This window comes from Puma concolor, chromosome B2 (assembly GCF_028749965.1).
Source record: "Puma concolor isolate L17-30 chromosome B2, mPumCon1.1.hap2, whole genome shotgun sequence".
NCBI lineage: Eukaryota > Metazoa > Chordata > Mammalia > Carnivora > Felidae > Puma > Puma concolor.
In genome coordinates this window covers 38,170,832-38,186,710 of record NC_141671.1, presented here as the reverse complement: position 1 = coordinate 38,186,710, position 15,879 = coordinate 38,170,832, and the positions used below count along the sequence as shown (strand labels likewise).

The 15,879-nt window shown below is 40.7% G+C and overlaps 1 protein-coding gene across 5 annotated transcripts in view; it reads right to left on the bottom strand.

Moving 5' to 3' along the window:
• DNAH8 (dynein axonemal heavy chain 8) overlaps nucleotides 1-15,879 on the bottom strand; it is a 347,525-nt gene that overhangs the window by 161,995 nt on the left and 169,651 nt on the right. For 4 of the 5 annotated variants that reach the window (XM_086706753.1, XM_086706756.1, XM_086706754.1 and 1 more), the window contains 6 exons: nucleotides 14,955-15,089; nucleotides 13,019-13,180; nucleotides 10,219-10,465; nucleotides 9,861-10,102; nucleotides 9,630-9,770; nucleotides 6,330-6,567 (listed from right to left, as the gene is read on the bottom strand). In XM_086706753.1, the coding sequence (XP_086562879.1) occupies nucleotides 6,330-6,567; nucleotides 9,630-9,770; nucleotides 9,861-10,102; nucleotides 10,219-10,465; nucleotides 13,019-13,180; nucleotides 14,955-15,089 (1,165 nt within the window). The remainder of the gene's footprint in view (nucleotides 1-6,329; nucleotides 6,568-9,629; nucleotides 9,771-9,860; nucleotides 10,103-10,218; nucleotides 10,466-13,018; nucleotides 13,181-14,954; nucleotides 15,090-15,879) is intronic. The other variant, XM_086706755.1, reaches the window with a different exon arrangement.

Sequence of the window (15,879 nt, the reverse complement as noted above, 5' to 3'; positions counted from 1 at the left end):
AACTGGCTACTGGTAAAACCAATGACATGTTTAATATCTAGTAGGGAAGCCCCATCAACTGAAAGGATAAGGAAGACCAAAAAGGGGTTAGTGGACATAGAATGTTTGCCATGAGAAATGGGGAAAACAAATCTAGCCCTGAAACTAGTTAATAAAGTGCTCAGCCTATTGACTTAACAGTAACTACTAATTTATTAACTGATTTTAGATAGCCCATAATTTACTGATGGATATTATTGGTATAAGAATTATTTTTACCACATTTCTTCAATTATAAAAAAAAATTGTATTTACATTTAGCATATGTGGAATGTGCCTTACAATCTACAAAGACTTATAACCACCATTGGCTAGGCAAACTTGGTCAGAGATGTTCACACTGTTGCCATAAATTACTTTTATTGTTGGTATCGTATTGTTCATTTTAACTGGCTTTTCAGGAATATTACACTATGATTCAGGATTGTACCAAAAGAGTTACTGTGTACACAGAATGCATGAAAACAGAGCAGAGGCTCACACATTTGAGAGTAGCAAAGAAAATATTCATCACTGGAGGAATAACCTCAGTCTCAAATTTCCTTGCAAAATAACAAGTCATTTGGCAAGTGTAGGTGTTAACTTTTAAGAAACTGATAAACTGTTTTTCCAAAGTGGCTATCCCACAGAGTAGTATATGAGAGTCCCAGTTATTACACATTCTTGCTGATATTTGGTATTATCAATCTTTTCATATGGCAATCATTGTAGTGGCTGTGTAATCATAGCCCATTCTAGTTTCAGTTTGCATTTCCTCAATAACCAATGATGTTGAATATCTTTTCATGTATTTTTTCACCATTTTAAAATCTTCTTTGGCCAAGCATCTATTTAATTATAGTGCCCATTTAAAAAATTTTGGCTTGGCTGTCTAACCACTATTATGGAATGGCAAGAGTCCTTTATGTTTTCTGGATTGAATTGTTTTATCAGATATATTTTTTATTTTTTTAATTTTAATTCCAGTATAGTTAACATAGAGTGTTATGTTTGTTTCCAGTGTACAATATAGTGAATCCACAGTTCCATACATCACCCAGTGCTCATCATGACAAGTGCCCTCCTTAATCCCCATCACCTTTTTCAACCATCCCCCCATCTGTCTCCTCCCGCCCCCATAACCATCAGTTTATTCTCTACAGTTAAGATCTGTTTCTTGGTTTGTCTTTCTTTTTCCCCTCTGCTCATTTGTTTTGTTTCTTAAATTCCATGCCTGAGTGAAATCCTATGGTCTTTGTCTTTCTCTAACTTATTTTGCTTAGCATTATACTCTCTATTTCCATCCATGTCATTGCAAATGGCAAAATTTCATTCTTTCTATGGCTGAATAATATTTCATTGTATATCTATATACCATTTCTTCTTTATCCATTCATCTGTCAATGAACACATGGGCTGCTTCCATAATTTATTATAAATAATGCTGTAATAAACATAGGGATGCATGTATCCCTTTGAATTAGTGTTCTTACATTTTTGGGGTAAATACCCAGTAGTGCAATTGCTGGATCATAGGATAGTTCTATTTAAAAATTTTTGAGGAACCTCCATACTGTTTGTTTTCCACAGTGGCTACACCAGTTTGCATTCCTATCAACAGTGCAAGAGGTTTCCCTTTTCTCCACATCCTCGCCAACACCTGTTGTTTCTTGGGCTGTTGATTTTAGTTGTTCTGACAGGTGTGAGGTGCTATCTAATTGTAGTTTTGATTTATATTTCCCTGATAATCAGTGATGTTGAACATTTTTTCATGTATCTGTTAGCAACCTATATGTCTTCTTTGGAGAAATGTCTGTTCATGCCTTCTGCCCATTTTTGAATTGGATTATTTGTTTTTGTGTGTGTTAACTTGTATCAGTTCCTTATATATTTTGGGTACCGACCCTTTTTCAGATATGTCATTTGCTACCTTGTTAATATGTTATTATTCTGGAGAATATTCCATGTGCACTCAAAAAGAATGTGTATTCTGTTGTTTTAGGATGGAATGTTCTGAATATATCTATTAAATCCATCTGGTCTAGTGTGTCATTCAGAGCCACTGTTCTCTTGTTGATTTTCTGTTTGGATGATCTGTCCATCAAAGTTTGTGGGGTATTAAAGTCCCCTACTATTATTGTATTATTATCGATTAGTTCCTTCATGTTTGTTATTAACGGTTTTAAGGATTTGGGTGCTCATATATTGGGTGAATAAATATTTACAATTGTTAGATCTCCTTGATGGGTAGACCCCTTCATTATGATATAATGCCCCTCCTTCATCTCGTTACAGTCTTTGGTTTAAAATCTAGTTTGTCTGATATGAGTATGGCTATTCTGGTTTTCTTTTGATGTCCATTAACATGCTAGATGGTGCTCCATCCCCTCACTTTCAATCTGCAGATATCTTTAGGTCTAAAATGAGTCTCTTATAGGCAGCATATAGATGGACCTTGGGTTTTTTTTGTTTTTGTTTTTGTTTTTATCCACTCTGTCTCCCTATGTCTTTTGATTGGAGCATTTAGTCCATTTACATTCAAAGTAATTATTGATATGTATTTATTGCCATTTTGTTACTCGTTTTATGGTTGTTTTTGTAGTTTTTCTCTGATCCTTTCTTCTCTTTCATAACTTGTTGGCTTTATTTAGTGATATATTTGGACTCCTTTCTCTTTATTTTTTGCATATCTATCACTGGTTTTTGATTTGTGGTTACCATTAGGTTCGTATATAACATCTTCTCCACATAGCAATCCATATTAACTCTATGGTTGCTGAAGTTTTGGATACTCTTTTAAATAGTATATTAAAATTCCAATTTTTAATTGTTTGTTGTGAGCATATAGAAGTACAACTTATTGTTGTACATTGTCCTTTTATCCTATGACCTTGCTAAACTAATTCACTGGTTTTAAACACTTTTTTGAGGATTCTATACAAATGGTCATATTGTCTACAAATAGAGGTATATTTGTTCTTTTCTAATCTGTAGATACTTTATTTGTATGTTTTTGTTTGTTTATTTATTGACTTACTGCACTGATTAGACCTTCTAGTACAATGTTGAATAGCAGTGATGAGAAAGAACATCCGTGTCCTATTTCTAATCTTGGCAAGGAAATATTCAATATTTCACCAATAAGTAAGTATAAATGTTATCTTTTCTGTAGATGCTCTTTGTCAAAATTATAAAGCTCCTATTCCTAGTTTACTGAGAGTTTCACCATGAAATGGTGTTAAATTTTGTCAAATGCTTTTTCTGCATCTATTTAGAGGACTGATGATGTGTTTGGCTTTTAGTCTGTTAACATGGCAAAATAAATTTATTGCTTTTTCAATGTTACTCCAACCTTCAATTCATAGAATAAATGCTCACTTGGACTTTACCTGTTAAAATTTTATTAAGAAATGTGTGTCAGGGCACCTGGCTGGCTCAGCTGGTTAGGACATACAACTCTTAACCTCAGGGTCATGAGATCAATCCCTACATTGGGTGTGGAAGCTATTTAAAATTTAAAAAGGGAAAGGAAAGAAATATGGGTCATTGTTCCTAAGACATACTGCTCTACAGTCTACTTTTATTATAATGCCTTTCTCTGGTTTTGATATCAAGATAACATCATCTTTATAAACGGTCTGGGATGTATTTCTTCCTTACGTTTAATGTCTTAGAAGCAGTTTTTGTACCATTGGTATTATTTCTTCCTTAAGTACTTGGTAGAATTCACCAATAAAGCCATCTGGGCCTGGAGTTTTCTTTGCAGAAAGGTTTTTAACTATACATTTTTGGTGAGTCTGGGGATATGTAGGATGTCTATTTCTTCTTGATGAGGTTTAGTAGTTTGTACCTTTCAAGGAATTTGTCTTTTTTATCTAAACATGTCTGTTTCATCATCAAACATACCTTGAAAACATTGTTTCTAGTATTTCCTTATTTTTTAATGTCTATACGGCCTGTAGGGATGTTCCCTCTTTGATTCTGAACAGCAGTAATTTATGTCTTCTCTATTTCCTCTGATATCTCTGGTAAGAGATGTATCAATTTTATTGATCTCTTAAAAAAACCATCTTTTGGGGCAGCTGGGTGGCTCAGTCGGCTGAACATCCAACTTTGGCTCAGGTCATGATCTCACATTTGTGGGTTCGAGCCCTGCATCGTGCTGTGTGCTGACAGCTCAGAGCCTGGAGCCTGCTTTGGATTCTGTCTCCCACTATCTCTCCCTCTCTCTCTGCCCCTCCCCTGCTGGGACTTGTGTTTCTCTCTGTGTCTCAAAATATAAAATAAAATGTTAAAAAAAAAATTAAAAACCCCCATCTTTTGATTGTTTCTGGATTGTAACAGAATTCATAAGTAGATTTAAGGATGCATTTCATCGTTAGTTTGCATTTGGAGTTAGAGCTCCCTTTTATGAACCCAAATCTTTAATAGCATCTTATCACACATAGAATTAATTTAATCATTCTGATTAAAAATGCCCAGCTGAAAAAAAGTTCACTTCATCTCAGTCTCTTTATAAAGGCCTTTAAAACACCAACTTTAGGGGCACCTGGGTGGCTCAGTCGGTTAAGCGTCCGACTTCGGCTCAGGTCATGATCTCACGGTCTGTGAGTTCAAGCCCCGCGTTGGGCTCTGTGCTGACCGCTCAGAGCCTGGAGCCTGTGTCAGATTCTGTGTCTCCCTCTCTCTGACCCTCCCCTGTTCATGCTCTGTCTCTCTCTGTCTCAAAAATAAACATTAAAAAAATAAAAAAAAAAAAAACACCAACTTTCACTTACTCCCTATTTTCAGTATGATTCTTCCACTCTCAAATGTGTCCAGTATCCTCCAACTCTAGGCAATTCTGTGTTTCACACTCTCTAAACACCAATTCTTCCGTGTTTGGCCAGTGTGAGGTGAGTGCTATTATCTACCAGTGTGATTTTGGAAAGAGGACCTGGAGGTTCTGTTTCTTAAACAGACTTACAAGCAGCACTCTGGTTTTTACCTCTGCCCTCACCCCAGTTTCCATTTCCCGAGCCATGGGAAGGTTCTGCGGCATACATTACATTGCCTCTCAACTCTTCCCCCTGCCAGTTTAGGACTTACCTTGCCCCGTGTGCCAAATCAAGTGCCACTTACCTTTCTGCTTTCTTGCTTTCAAAATGCTTTTGTTGCCATCCAGTGTCCTGTTCTGATTTTATGCATTAAAACAAAAACAACAAATGCAGGGATTCTGGGTGGCTCAGTCAGTTAAGCGTCTGACTTCACCTCAGGTCACGATCTCATGGTCTGTGGGTCTGAGCCCCCTGTCGGGCTCTGTGCTGACAGCTCAGAGTCTGGAGCCTGCTTTGGATCCAGTGTCTCCCTCTGTCTCTGCCCCTCACCCTGCTTGCGCTCTCTCTTTCTCTCTCTCAGAAATAATAAATGTATAAACTTTTAAAAAATGCTTTTGCTGCTTTGGGGTTTTAGGAAGAATCAGAGGTCAATACAGTTTTTAGGAAGCATGTTTCATCTTCTCTGGAGTTTAGAAGAGTTGGGAGCTACGCTCCGGATAAAGGGCGCCAAACTCAAGGGTATTTCTCTTAGAGACAGGGAAGCTGGGCCCTGCCACACACAGGAGGCTGGGGGCTGAGGTGACAGCACCGGACTGTGCCCAGTCTGCTGCAGGTAAGAAGGACCCATATGCTTGGTTCATTCTCTCATTATTCCGACATTTCCAACAGGGAAGTTGTGGGATTGATCTGTTACTTCATCATGAGGGTAATCTATGTTCTCTACACTGCTGCCTTTCTCTTCAAGCACCAGGATGTACATGATGTGAGAGGTATTGCCAACTTATTTGTACAAGATTTCACTTAGGCCACTCCAAAAAGAGGAGAAGCCAAGAGTCTCTTACCAGTTTCCAGCATGGTCGATATGCAAAGTTCCACTATTTTTTGCATCTATGCTTTTTTTTTTTTTTTTTTAATTTTTTTTTTTTTCAACGTTTATTTATTTTGGGACAGAGAGAGACAGAGCATGAACGGGGGAGGGGCAGAGAGAGAGGGAGACACAGAATCGGAAACAGGCTCCAGGCTCTGAGCCATCAACCCAGAGCCTGACGCGGGGCTTGAACTCACGGACCGCGAGATCGTGACCTGGCTGAAGTCGGACGCTTAACCGACTGCGCCACCCAGGCGCCCCTGCATCTACGCTTTTTAAAAATGTTATTAGCAATCAAGTTATTTATAATCGGCTTAATATTCCCCTATAGAAGAGTTTATGAAAGTTTATATTTTTCTCATTGAAAAAGAGATCATCTCATTTCAAGTGTAAGTCACTGTACTTACCATAATCAGTAACATAAAACTCATACATGGTCTGATTTGTGCCTTTAGGTATTTCTGGCAAGTCTAACTTGCTTCCATGACTTCGTAAAAAGGCCTCAAGCTTTTCTCTGCTTTCCAATTCCAAAAGGGCTCCTAAACTCCACATTAGGCCAAACACAAATAATTTATGAAGATGTTCGACACATGAAATACCACCTTCTTCTTTGGAGGGAATTAAACCTTCCAGTAGAGTGAGAGACTGAAAATATTTGAAATATAATAAAATAAATTTTGGTGTTCAAATTTTTGAAATAAAAAAAAAATTAACGTTTTGGAGTAACTAAACTTTAGATCCAGAAAATACCTAGAAAACATCTAGTCTAAAAGGGAAAAAAAAAAAAAAGAAGAAGAAGAAAGTAAACATCTATTTTACTTAGGCCCTTTACTTTTCAGATGAGGAAACTGAAGCTCAGTGAGGTTAGTCACATGAGCTAGGGACAGAAACCACACCCTCTGATTTCCATTGTGGCATCTTTTCTGCTAGTCCAGGCAGACTTTTTTTTTTCTTTTATTTTTTTTTTATGTTTACTTATTTCTGTGACAGAGAGAGACAGAGCATGAGTGGAGGAGGGGCAGAGAGAGAGGGAGACACAGAATCAGAAGCCAGCTCCAGGCTCTGAGCTGTCAGCACAGAGCCCAATGTGGGGCTCAAACTCACGAACCGTGAAATCATGACCTGAGCCGAAATCGGTCGCTCAACCGACTGAGCCACCCAGGCGGCCCCCACGCAGACTTTTTAAACCAGGATGACCTTTCTCTAAATGCTGTCTGCTGTTGGACAGTGATCAAGCAATATCTGGAGATAGGGTTTTTTTCTTCCCTTCTTTCAAATATATTATCATTTAAAAATATTTATTTCAGGGGCACCTGGGTGGGTCAGTCGGTTAAGCATCCAACTTCAGCTCAGGTTATGATCTCACTGTTTGTGGGTTTGAGCCCCGTGTTGGGCCCTGTGCTGACAGCTCAGAGCCTGGAGCCTGCTCCAGATTCTGTCTCCCTCTCTCTCTCTCTGCCCCTCCCTCACTCATACTCTGTCTCTCAAAAATGAATAAACGGTTTTTAGCCATTCGTGCAGTCATACCTACACCTTGTTATTATCGAGAACTGCGACCCCTTCATTATCTCAGTTTCAAGCATTTTATTCTCTGATTACCATATCCACCCTTTCTAGCTTATTCCCTCCACTTCCCAGATTTGAGAGAGAGCTACCACGATCCATAGTTCCTGCCATCATTAAACTATCCCTCATTTCCTCTCATTTCCTCACTTCCTTTCTTTCCTAGCTGGAATTCCAGGACCCATCACTATAATCACTGTGACATACACCCTCTACTCACCTGTGAAAGCCATAACCCCATTAAAGCCTTGTTGAAACTCGGCCTGCTCTCCACCCACCTGCACCTATGAGGCTAAGCTTGGCTGGAGAAAACCACACAATTCTGGCTTCATTTTAAAATCATGACCATGGGGCTGCCCGGGTGGCTCAGTCAGTTAAACTGACTGACTAAAACTCTTGATTTCAGCTCAGGTCATGATCTCCTGGTTTGTGGGATTGAGCCAGGAGTCGGGCTCTGTGCTAACAGTGCACAGCCTGCTTGGGATTCTCTCTCTCTCTCTCTCTCTCTCTCTCTCTCTCTCTCTCTCTCTTCCTCTCTCCTTGCCCCTCCCCTGCTCTCTCTTTCTCTCTCTCAAAAATAGATAAATAAACTTAAATCATCATCACGGACCTCAGCTCCCATTCAGGCTCGTTCTCTGTGAGATGACTGTTTCATACTTTCTTCATTTTCTCAGACCTCTAACACCTCCATTTCCTTACCGTTTGCTGAGCACACATGTGTTGTAGCTTTCTTCCTATTTCCTGAGAAGATTGACTTCTTCCTTTTGTTTGTTTACTACCTATACACTGCACTCAATTTCTGTGTTCTAATGCTTACCTAGACAGTATATCCTGCATACACGGGTAATGAAAGATAAAGATAAACCCTTTATTCCTATCTTGTATATCCAATGACCTTTGAACACCTTAATTTCCTTTATCTCTCTCCTAACTTATCATTTTATTGTCGATTTGTATTTTAAGTCTCTCTCTCTCTAATTTATTTTACGTTTATTCATTTTTGAGAGAGACAGAGAGAGACAGAGCATGAGTAGGGGAGGGGCAGAGAGAGAGGGAGACACAGAATCTGAAGCAGGCTCCAAATTTCCTACATCAGAGACTGCATTTCTCTTTAACTTTTTGCAGGGCTCAGCAGACTGTGGCCCCAGGGGCCAGCCACCTGCTTGGCAAATAAAGTTTTACTGAAACACAGTCACACTCATTCATGTAGGCATTGTGTCTGGCTGCCTTTGCAATACAACAGCAGGTGTCAGTGTTGAGACAGGCAGTTGTGCAAATATTTGCTTAAATATTTGCTACCTACTCATTTAAAGAAAAGTGCACCACCACCCCCCCATCCAGCATCAGAAAGAAATGTATCTACAGCAAGACATCCTCAGTCTTTCAAAACAAAATTAATTCAAGATAAGATGTTCACTTCTGTTATGCATTTTAAAGTAATTACTAAATAATTAATTGATTTGGGTCTCATGCATTACTTCTAACCTACCCATCCTCACTGACCGGTATCCATTATTAAACTAAGAGAAAATCAAAGCACCAGATTGGATACTGAAAGGTCACCTATAGCCTAGAAGCAGGAGAGCCCTTCAAAATCTATGATTCGTTCTGTTTTCTCCGAAGACTGTTAAGAAAAGCTGAGGGGGCGGAGGGAGGCGGAAAAGACATACACACAAAGCTAGAGACTACTAGGAAAATTGTTTAAAGGTTTTCCCAGTCTGGTATTCTGTAAATATGCAATGCTGAGATGACATTGCCATTCGAATCTTCTTGCTTGTTACCAGCTCCCTTTTTGCGCTTTTCAGTAGAACAGTCTGCTTTACTTAGTTAGTTAGTCTACTGTCATGATTGGATGCACTTTCCGGGAAGGTTACTAACCTTGATGGTGGGGAAGACAGTTCATACCTGTTCCCCTGACAACACCCACCCTTGGGAAGAGAAAACAATAAAACAGATGGCAGTAACAACATTAACGAAATCTTTAATAGGAATCCAACTTCTCCAAGCCTTCACAGCCATATCATAAAAATATTTCTATGGACTGCGGGAATTTTCTATTTCAGATGCCTCTAAACTGCAAGTGGGCTGGGCAGGGGGGAGGGGGAAACGTCTCCAGTCTACATAGAGAATGTCCACAGTCTTACCTGCATGATATAGTTGCACTCCAGGAGCTGCATTTTTGGATTGAGGTTCAGTTTCATGAATGTATATATATCTTCAAATATTTTATCATACAGAGTCTGGAATACAGAAGCTTCCTGCGCGGTGCGCTTCTTCAACCACGCCTGCAGCAAAGAGACAGAACCTCAGTTTCCCAAGGATGTGAACCCCGGGTAGCCGCTGAGCACACACTGGCGTGGGTCTCCTGTCCCCACCTGCAATATCGGCCTCCAGCTGAGCGCAGAGCTGCTGATATAGACCATGCCCATCCTGGAAACTGTGGCAGGGGAAGCATTCTCAATATTGTGGACTTCAAACAAAAGCTTGCAATTCGGAGCCATGGGAATGCGATCTCCATTAGCTAACGTGAGAGTTTTATTGTCATCCAACACAGAATTTAGGTTCTCGATCCAAATGGCATCCACGGGGCCATCTAAAATGAGGAAAATGTTTTCACCTGCAAATAATTAAAAGGGAAAATCACTTTTCACCTGTAAAAAAATTAAACGTTGTGTTATTAATAAACTGACGGGGGGGGAGGGGGAAGCTTCACAAAGGAGAGTTGAGGTGTACCTTTTTTAGCTTTTAATGTTTTTCTCCACAGAGTAGAAAAAATCCCATCTGTCCAGTCATTAGTAGCGGTGTCCAGTCTGCCAAACATCTGAGGCGCGGTAATCGCTTTGGGATTCATTCGCATCTCTCTGTGAGGTCTTCCGCACTCAGTCAATGCCTTCATCAGGATTGTTATGACAGTCGTCTTCCCAGAACCACTGGGCCCCAGAGTCATCAAACCATGACGGACCAGAGACGTCTCATATAACTGCACAATGAAGCAAGCAATTGAAAAATGGAACTAATGAGTCTCTTGCTGACACTCATAGCAGCGTGCTGAAATTTAAAAAGCTTTCAATAAGCTATTAAAAGTAACTAGTTCAGGGGCGCCTGGGTGGCTCAGTCCGTTGAGCGACCGACTTCGGCTCAGGTCATGATCTCGCGGTATGTGAGTTCGAGCCCCGCGTCGGGCTCTGTGCTGACAGCTCAGAGCCTGGAGCCTGTTTCAGATCCTGTGTCTCCCTCTCTCTCTGCCCCTCCCCCGTTCATGCTCTGTCTCTCTCTGTCTCAAAAATAAATAAACGTTCAAAAAAATTTAAAAAAAAGTAACTAGTTCACTAAGGGATGAGAAAAAAAGTGGTATTTTTTTTTTTTTTACTAGACGTGGCTAGCCAGTTAGCACCACATTATAAAATAACGTTAAGTGAGAAAACTATGACAATGTGGTACTTGCATTACGTTTTGGAAATAATGAACTCAGGATCTAGTTTTTGCTTCTCAAACTACTATTCCTTGTGATTTTGGCTTGCTGATGCAGAAGTTTTTCCACTCACACGCTTTCTCTGTATTCAATGTGATGATGTCGCCCCCTGGTGGTGGAAAGCAGCAACACAAACCATCACGGGGAAGACCAGCTTGAGATGAGTGATTTATTTATTCAAGAAGTACTCCCAGGAGAAACTGATAAGGGAGTGGGGGACGCGAGACAGAAAAGGGAAGTCAGGGAAGGTGTTATTGAGGACAAAATCCTGTACAGGGAAGCCTGAACACTGTTCCTGGGGGGTACTCTGGAATGTAAGTTACACCTGCATTTATTCCACCTGGAAGCAGGGGAACTTGAATTTCCTACTCCATCACCCATCAGTCCTTAACTAACTGCTATTTGTGCCTGCTAACAAAGTGGCTTCAATCCTCTGGAAGAGAATAGTGAATATGGGCTATTAGAATAGCCTGGGAAGGGGCACATAGTTACGGTAAAAGAGATTCAAGGAGATGTGCTAAGAACTAGATGGTATCTGTTACAACATCCTCTCTATTGTTTTCTTAATAAAAATAAGAAGTTAAAAGCTAGCAGCTGGGTGGCTGGGTGGCTCAGTCAGTTGAGCATCAGACCCTTGATTTTGGCTCAGGTCATGATCCCAGGGTCATGGGATCAAGTTCCACCCTACTTAAGAACCTCTCTCTCTCTCCTCTGCCCCTCTTCTCCTCTCTCTCTCTCTCAAAAAAAAAAAAAAAAAAAAAAAAAAAAAAAAAAAAAAAAAACTTACACCTTGTAGGAGGCAGAATTTAAATTTTTCTAACATTTTAGGTAGAAATGTATTACTACAGTAACCCATAGTTTAAAAGCAATAGAGACACTACCCATAACATTATATTCAAGAGTAACACTGTTGACACTGAGTAACAAGACAATATTCTAGTTCCCTACCCATTGAAATGACTACGATTTTAGTACTCAGTATACTCAGTATGTATATCATACAGATTTGGGAAAGTTTCCCAGAAATTAAAAGAAGTGTTTAATGGTTTTCAATACATGGATGATGAAAAATACTTAAACTTTTCCTCATATATTTCCCTGTAAAATTTGAATGTGTCTCATATACTTGCACTTCTTATTATCCGGCAAGTTAAAATAAAAATTGTTATTTTCCCCATGCAGTTTTTAACGTTTTCCATAATTTCAGCTCCTTCATTTCCAAATGCCCTAGAAAATACCCCTGAAACATCAGGCCCATAGAGATTTCTTCCTGCATCTCTGCCAATCCTTCTTGCCTCTGCTGATTAACTGGTGGGTGGTTGACAAGGATGAAATGTAATGAGCAAAAAGATACCAAGAGACACAGGCAAAGGATTTAGATGTTAGGGTAGGCGTGAACTTGACCACACACAAAACAGAAGCAAAGTAACACTCCCAGATTCCTCGGGCTCCATGCCCATGAAGGTACCCAGCTATGAGTGATATTGCCAGACTGACACAAGAAGGTTGTGAGATCATTCCATCTCCCCGGCTTTTTATATAACCTGTCACCCTCTCCTAACTGTTCTTGAGATTCTAGTTACCACCTGCCCTAATACCAGCTCTAGGTAGTAAATTACAGCTTGTTTCTTGCCAGGCAGGGTAATGCCATACTATCTCTCTGGGGCCAACACATCCTCCTGAGGACTCTTCTTGCAATGATGTGTTTTAATTTAGTTTCAGGGGCGCCTGGGTGGCTCAGTGGTTTAAGCGTCCAACTTCGGCTCAGGTCATGATCTCACAGTTTGTGAGTCTGAGCCCTGCGTTAGGCTCTGTGCTGACAGCTCAGAGCCTCGAGCCTGCTTTGGGTTCTGTCTGTCTGTCTGTCTGTCTCTCTCTCTCTCTCTCTCTCCCTCCCTCCCCCACTCAAACTCTGTCTCTCTCTCTCTCTCTCTCAAAAATAACCATTAAAAAATTAATTTAGTTTCAGCATTTACATTAAGACTAATATCCTGAGCTCTTCTCTTCAAATGGCGATCTTTAACAACGCACACTTAGCATAACAGATTAAAATTTGTTTACCTGCACAAGTTTGAGATTCCAGGGCGGGTGGTTAATCAAACCTTCTATCTGAACCTGGTTGGCCACTGCAGCTTGCAGCTCCGCATACGTACTACTATCCAGCTGCAGTCCTGGAAACAGGTCATTGATTAAGCTGAGGAACAGGGGTTCGTCTTCATCAACCTAAGACGGCAGAGAATAAATTTACTTCTTCAGTCAATAAATAATTACTGACCAGTTACAAAGCTCATGGCACCTTACTATCACTGCATGCCCAGAAAATCATGTATTACTCTCCTAACCAGACTTGGGTCCTGTAGACCCAAGTCCCGAACACCACCACTGAATCCACGTTACCTATAGCATCGTACCCAAAGCTCTTTGGCATTCAACATCCTCTACAATCTGCGGCTTCAAGGTTTGATCTCACTACTTTATCATGAATGTGCTGCATGTCACAAACAGGTGTATGCATTAACCTTAAAAATATGCAATTAGTAGTCCCAACCCCATGAAAATAGAACTATTAAAATTATATTTAATTATAAAATTAAAATTTCATTTAAACTGCCCGGCTCATCCAACATTGGCTGGAACACTCCATCAGAGCAGTGTTCTGCCATCCTTAATAAGCCGTAGGTTTCAGTCAACTGACCCTAATCCTCATTTGCTACGTCTTTAACGTCTCCATCACCCCATTCCCAGCTGCTGCCCCCTTCTGATTTCTCCTTATCCTCTGGGACTCTTCCGACACCTTCTGGAATTCTCTTGTAGCTGTTTCAAGAATACACTATTACCAAGGGAGGCGCTAAGGTGTACTAGAAGGGACAGAGGATTTGACATCAGAAAGTTTTGTGGATTTTTGTTCCAGCTTCTCAACTGACCATAATTGTGGCTGAGTCCTTCGAACTTGGTTCCCTCATAAGTAAGATGGCAATAAGAACACGAGCCATTCGTATCCCACAGTGTTGCTGTGAGACTCAAACAACACAATACCCCTGAAAAAGCTTTGTAATACTAAAGAACTACACAGGTGTTAGTTGTTAGTTTCTATAACTAGAACTGAGCTTCCTAAGAACCACTTCTTCCTCAACATTGTATTCCCAGGGCATTGACACAATATGTAACACATAAAAGCCCTTGAATAAATCCCACGCACGCCTGTCCGTCAGCTACTTCAAAGAACCTGGCTATAATTGTGACAAGCGTGAAAGCAGCAAGATAATTATTATCATCTTCATGGCAAACTTTCAGTGCACTTTTGGAAAACAGAAATGGTGTCGATGGCGGGGGAGAGACATAGCTGAAGTAAGTTCAGACGTGTTCTGAGAAAGCAAAAGTTCTCATAGTTCTCTGTGAATCCAAGAAACCTGGACTTTCATGTTTAGAATTTGTGTTACATTCTAAATAATAGTAGAAGACTGGACTAAGGGGCTCCTGGGTGGCTCAGTTGGTTGAGTGTCCAACTTCAGCTCAGGCCATGATCTCACAGGTCGTGAGTTTGAGCCCCGCACCAGGCTCTCTGCTGTCAGCACAGAGCCGGCTTCACATCCTCTATCCCCACCGCGCCCCTCCCCCACCTCTCTCCTGCTCATATTCTCTCTCTCTCTCTCAAAAATAAATAAAAAATATTTTTTTAAAGACACAATTATAAAAAAACAAAAAAGAAGTCTGGACTGAAATTTGGGGGCCAGAACCCACCAATGGTTTTATGGTTCACAAGTGGTAAGGGGCCATGTTGGGTATACAAGGTCACAGACTTTTTGTCTTCTGGAAGCACAGGGCTAGCTTCACATACCCACTGTCCCTGTCGTTACTAATGCTCAGCTCCAGCTGAGCCAAACCCCCGCATTTCGGCTAAGTGGGGGAAAGAACAGGTGAGAATCTTGAAGGAGAAGCAAGTTCAGGGAAGGGAAGGATACTGAAGGAGAAGTGAGTTCAGGGAAGGGAAGGATACCAGTTTGGAAAGGTTCATATCTCTCAGTCCTCTCATGACAGTGCTTAGTTCACTGTCTTCTGGTCTGGCTCTTTTTTGAGATCCGAGTGTCCTCAAGACAGATAGGATATTTCTCAACCCAAAGTCGTAATGAACCTAAGATGGGGGGAGAAAAGATTGTTTAATTGACCAATCCTAAATGCAGACCCACTGTATACACATAGGCGGATATGCTGATCTGTAAACGCTGCTGTGTGCAGGGGCTCAGCTTCAAAGTTCTATGAGCTCAAGTCTTTCACCTTTCCTTTGACTGCAGATTAGTTTTAAGTTTATGTATTTATTTTTGAGAGACAGAGGGCGTGCACACAAGTTGGGTAGGAGCAGAGAGAGAGAGAGAGAGAGAGAGAGAGAGAGAGAGAGAGAGAATCCCAAGCAGGCTCCGCACTGTCAGTGCAGAGACTGACACAGGGCTCAAACTCTCAAACCATGAGATCCTGACCTGAGCAGAAGCCAGACACTTAACTGGCTGAGCCACCCAGATGCCTCACAGTAAACAGATTTAAATTTGCCCTGTTGGTTACACACTCTGTGATTCCATGTCTATAACATTCTTGGAATAACAAAGTTATAGAGATGGAGGGAAAATAGGGGCTGCGAGCGGTTAGGGATTCGGAAGGGTGGTGGGTGTGGCTGTGAAGGGGTAGCAGAGACAGAACAGTCCTGTTTGCTGATCGAGGTGGAGGTTACATGAATCTGCACGTGACATAACTGCATAGTACTACACACACACACACACACACACTACACTACACTACATATGTGCATACATAACTGGCAAACTCTTAAACTCTGTGGATTGTACCCACATCTGTTTTCCGGTTTTGTCATTTATAATTGTACTGTTGTTACAAAATGTCAACCATGCGGAAGCAGGGTTCACAAGACC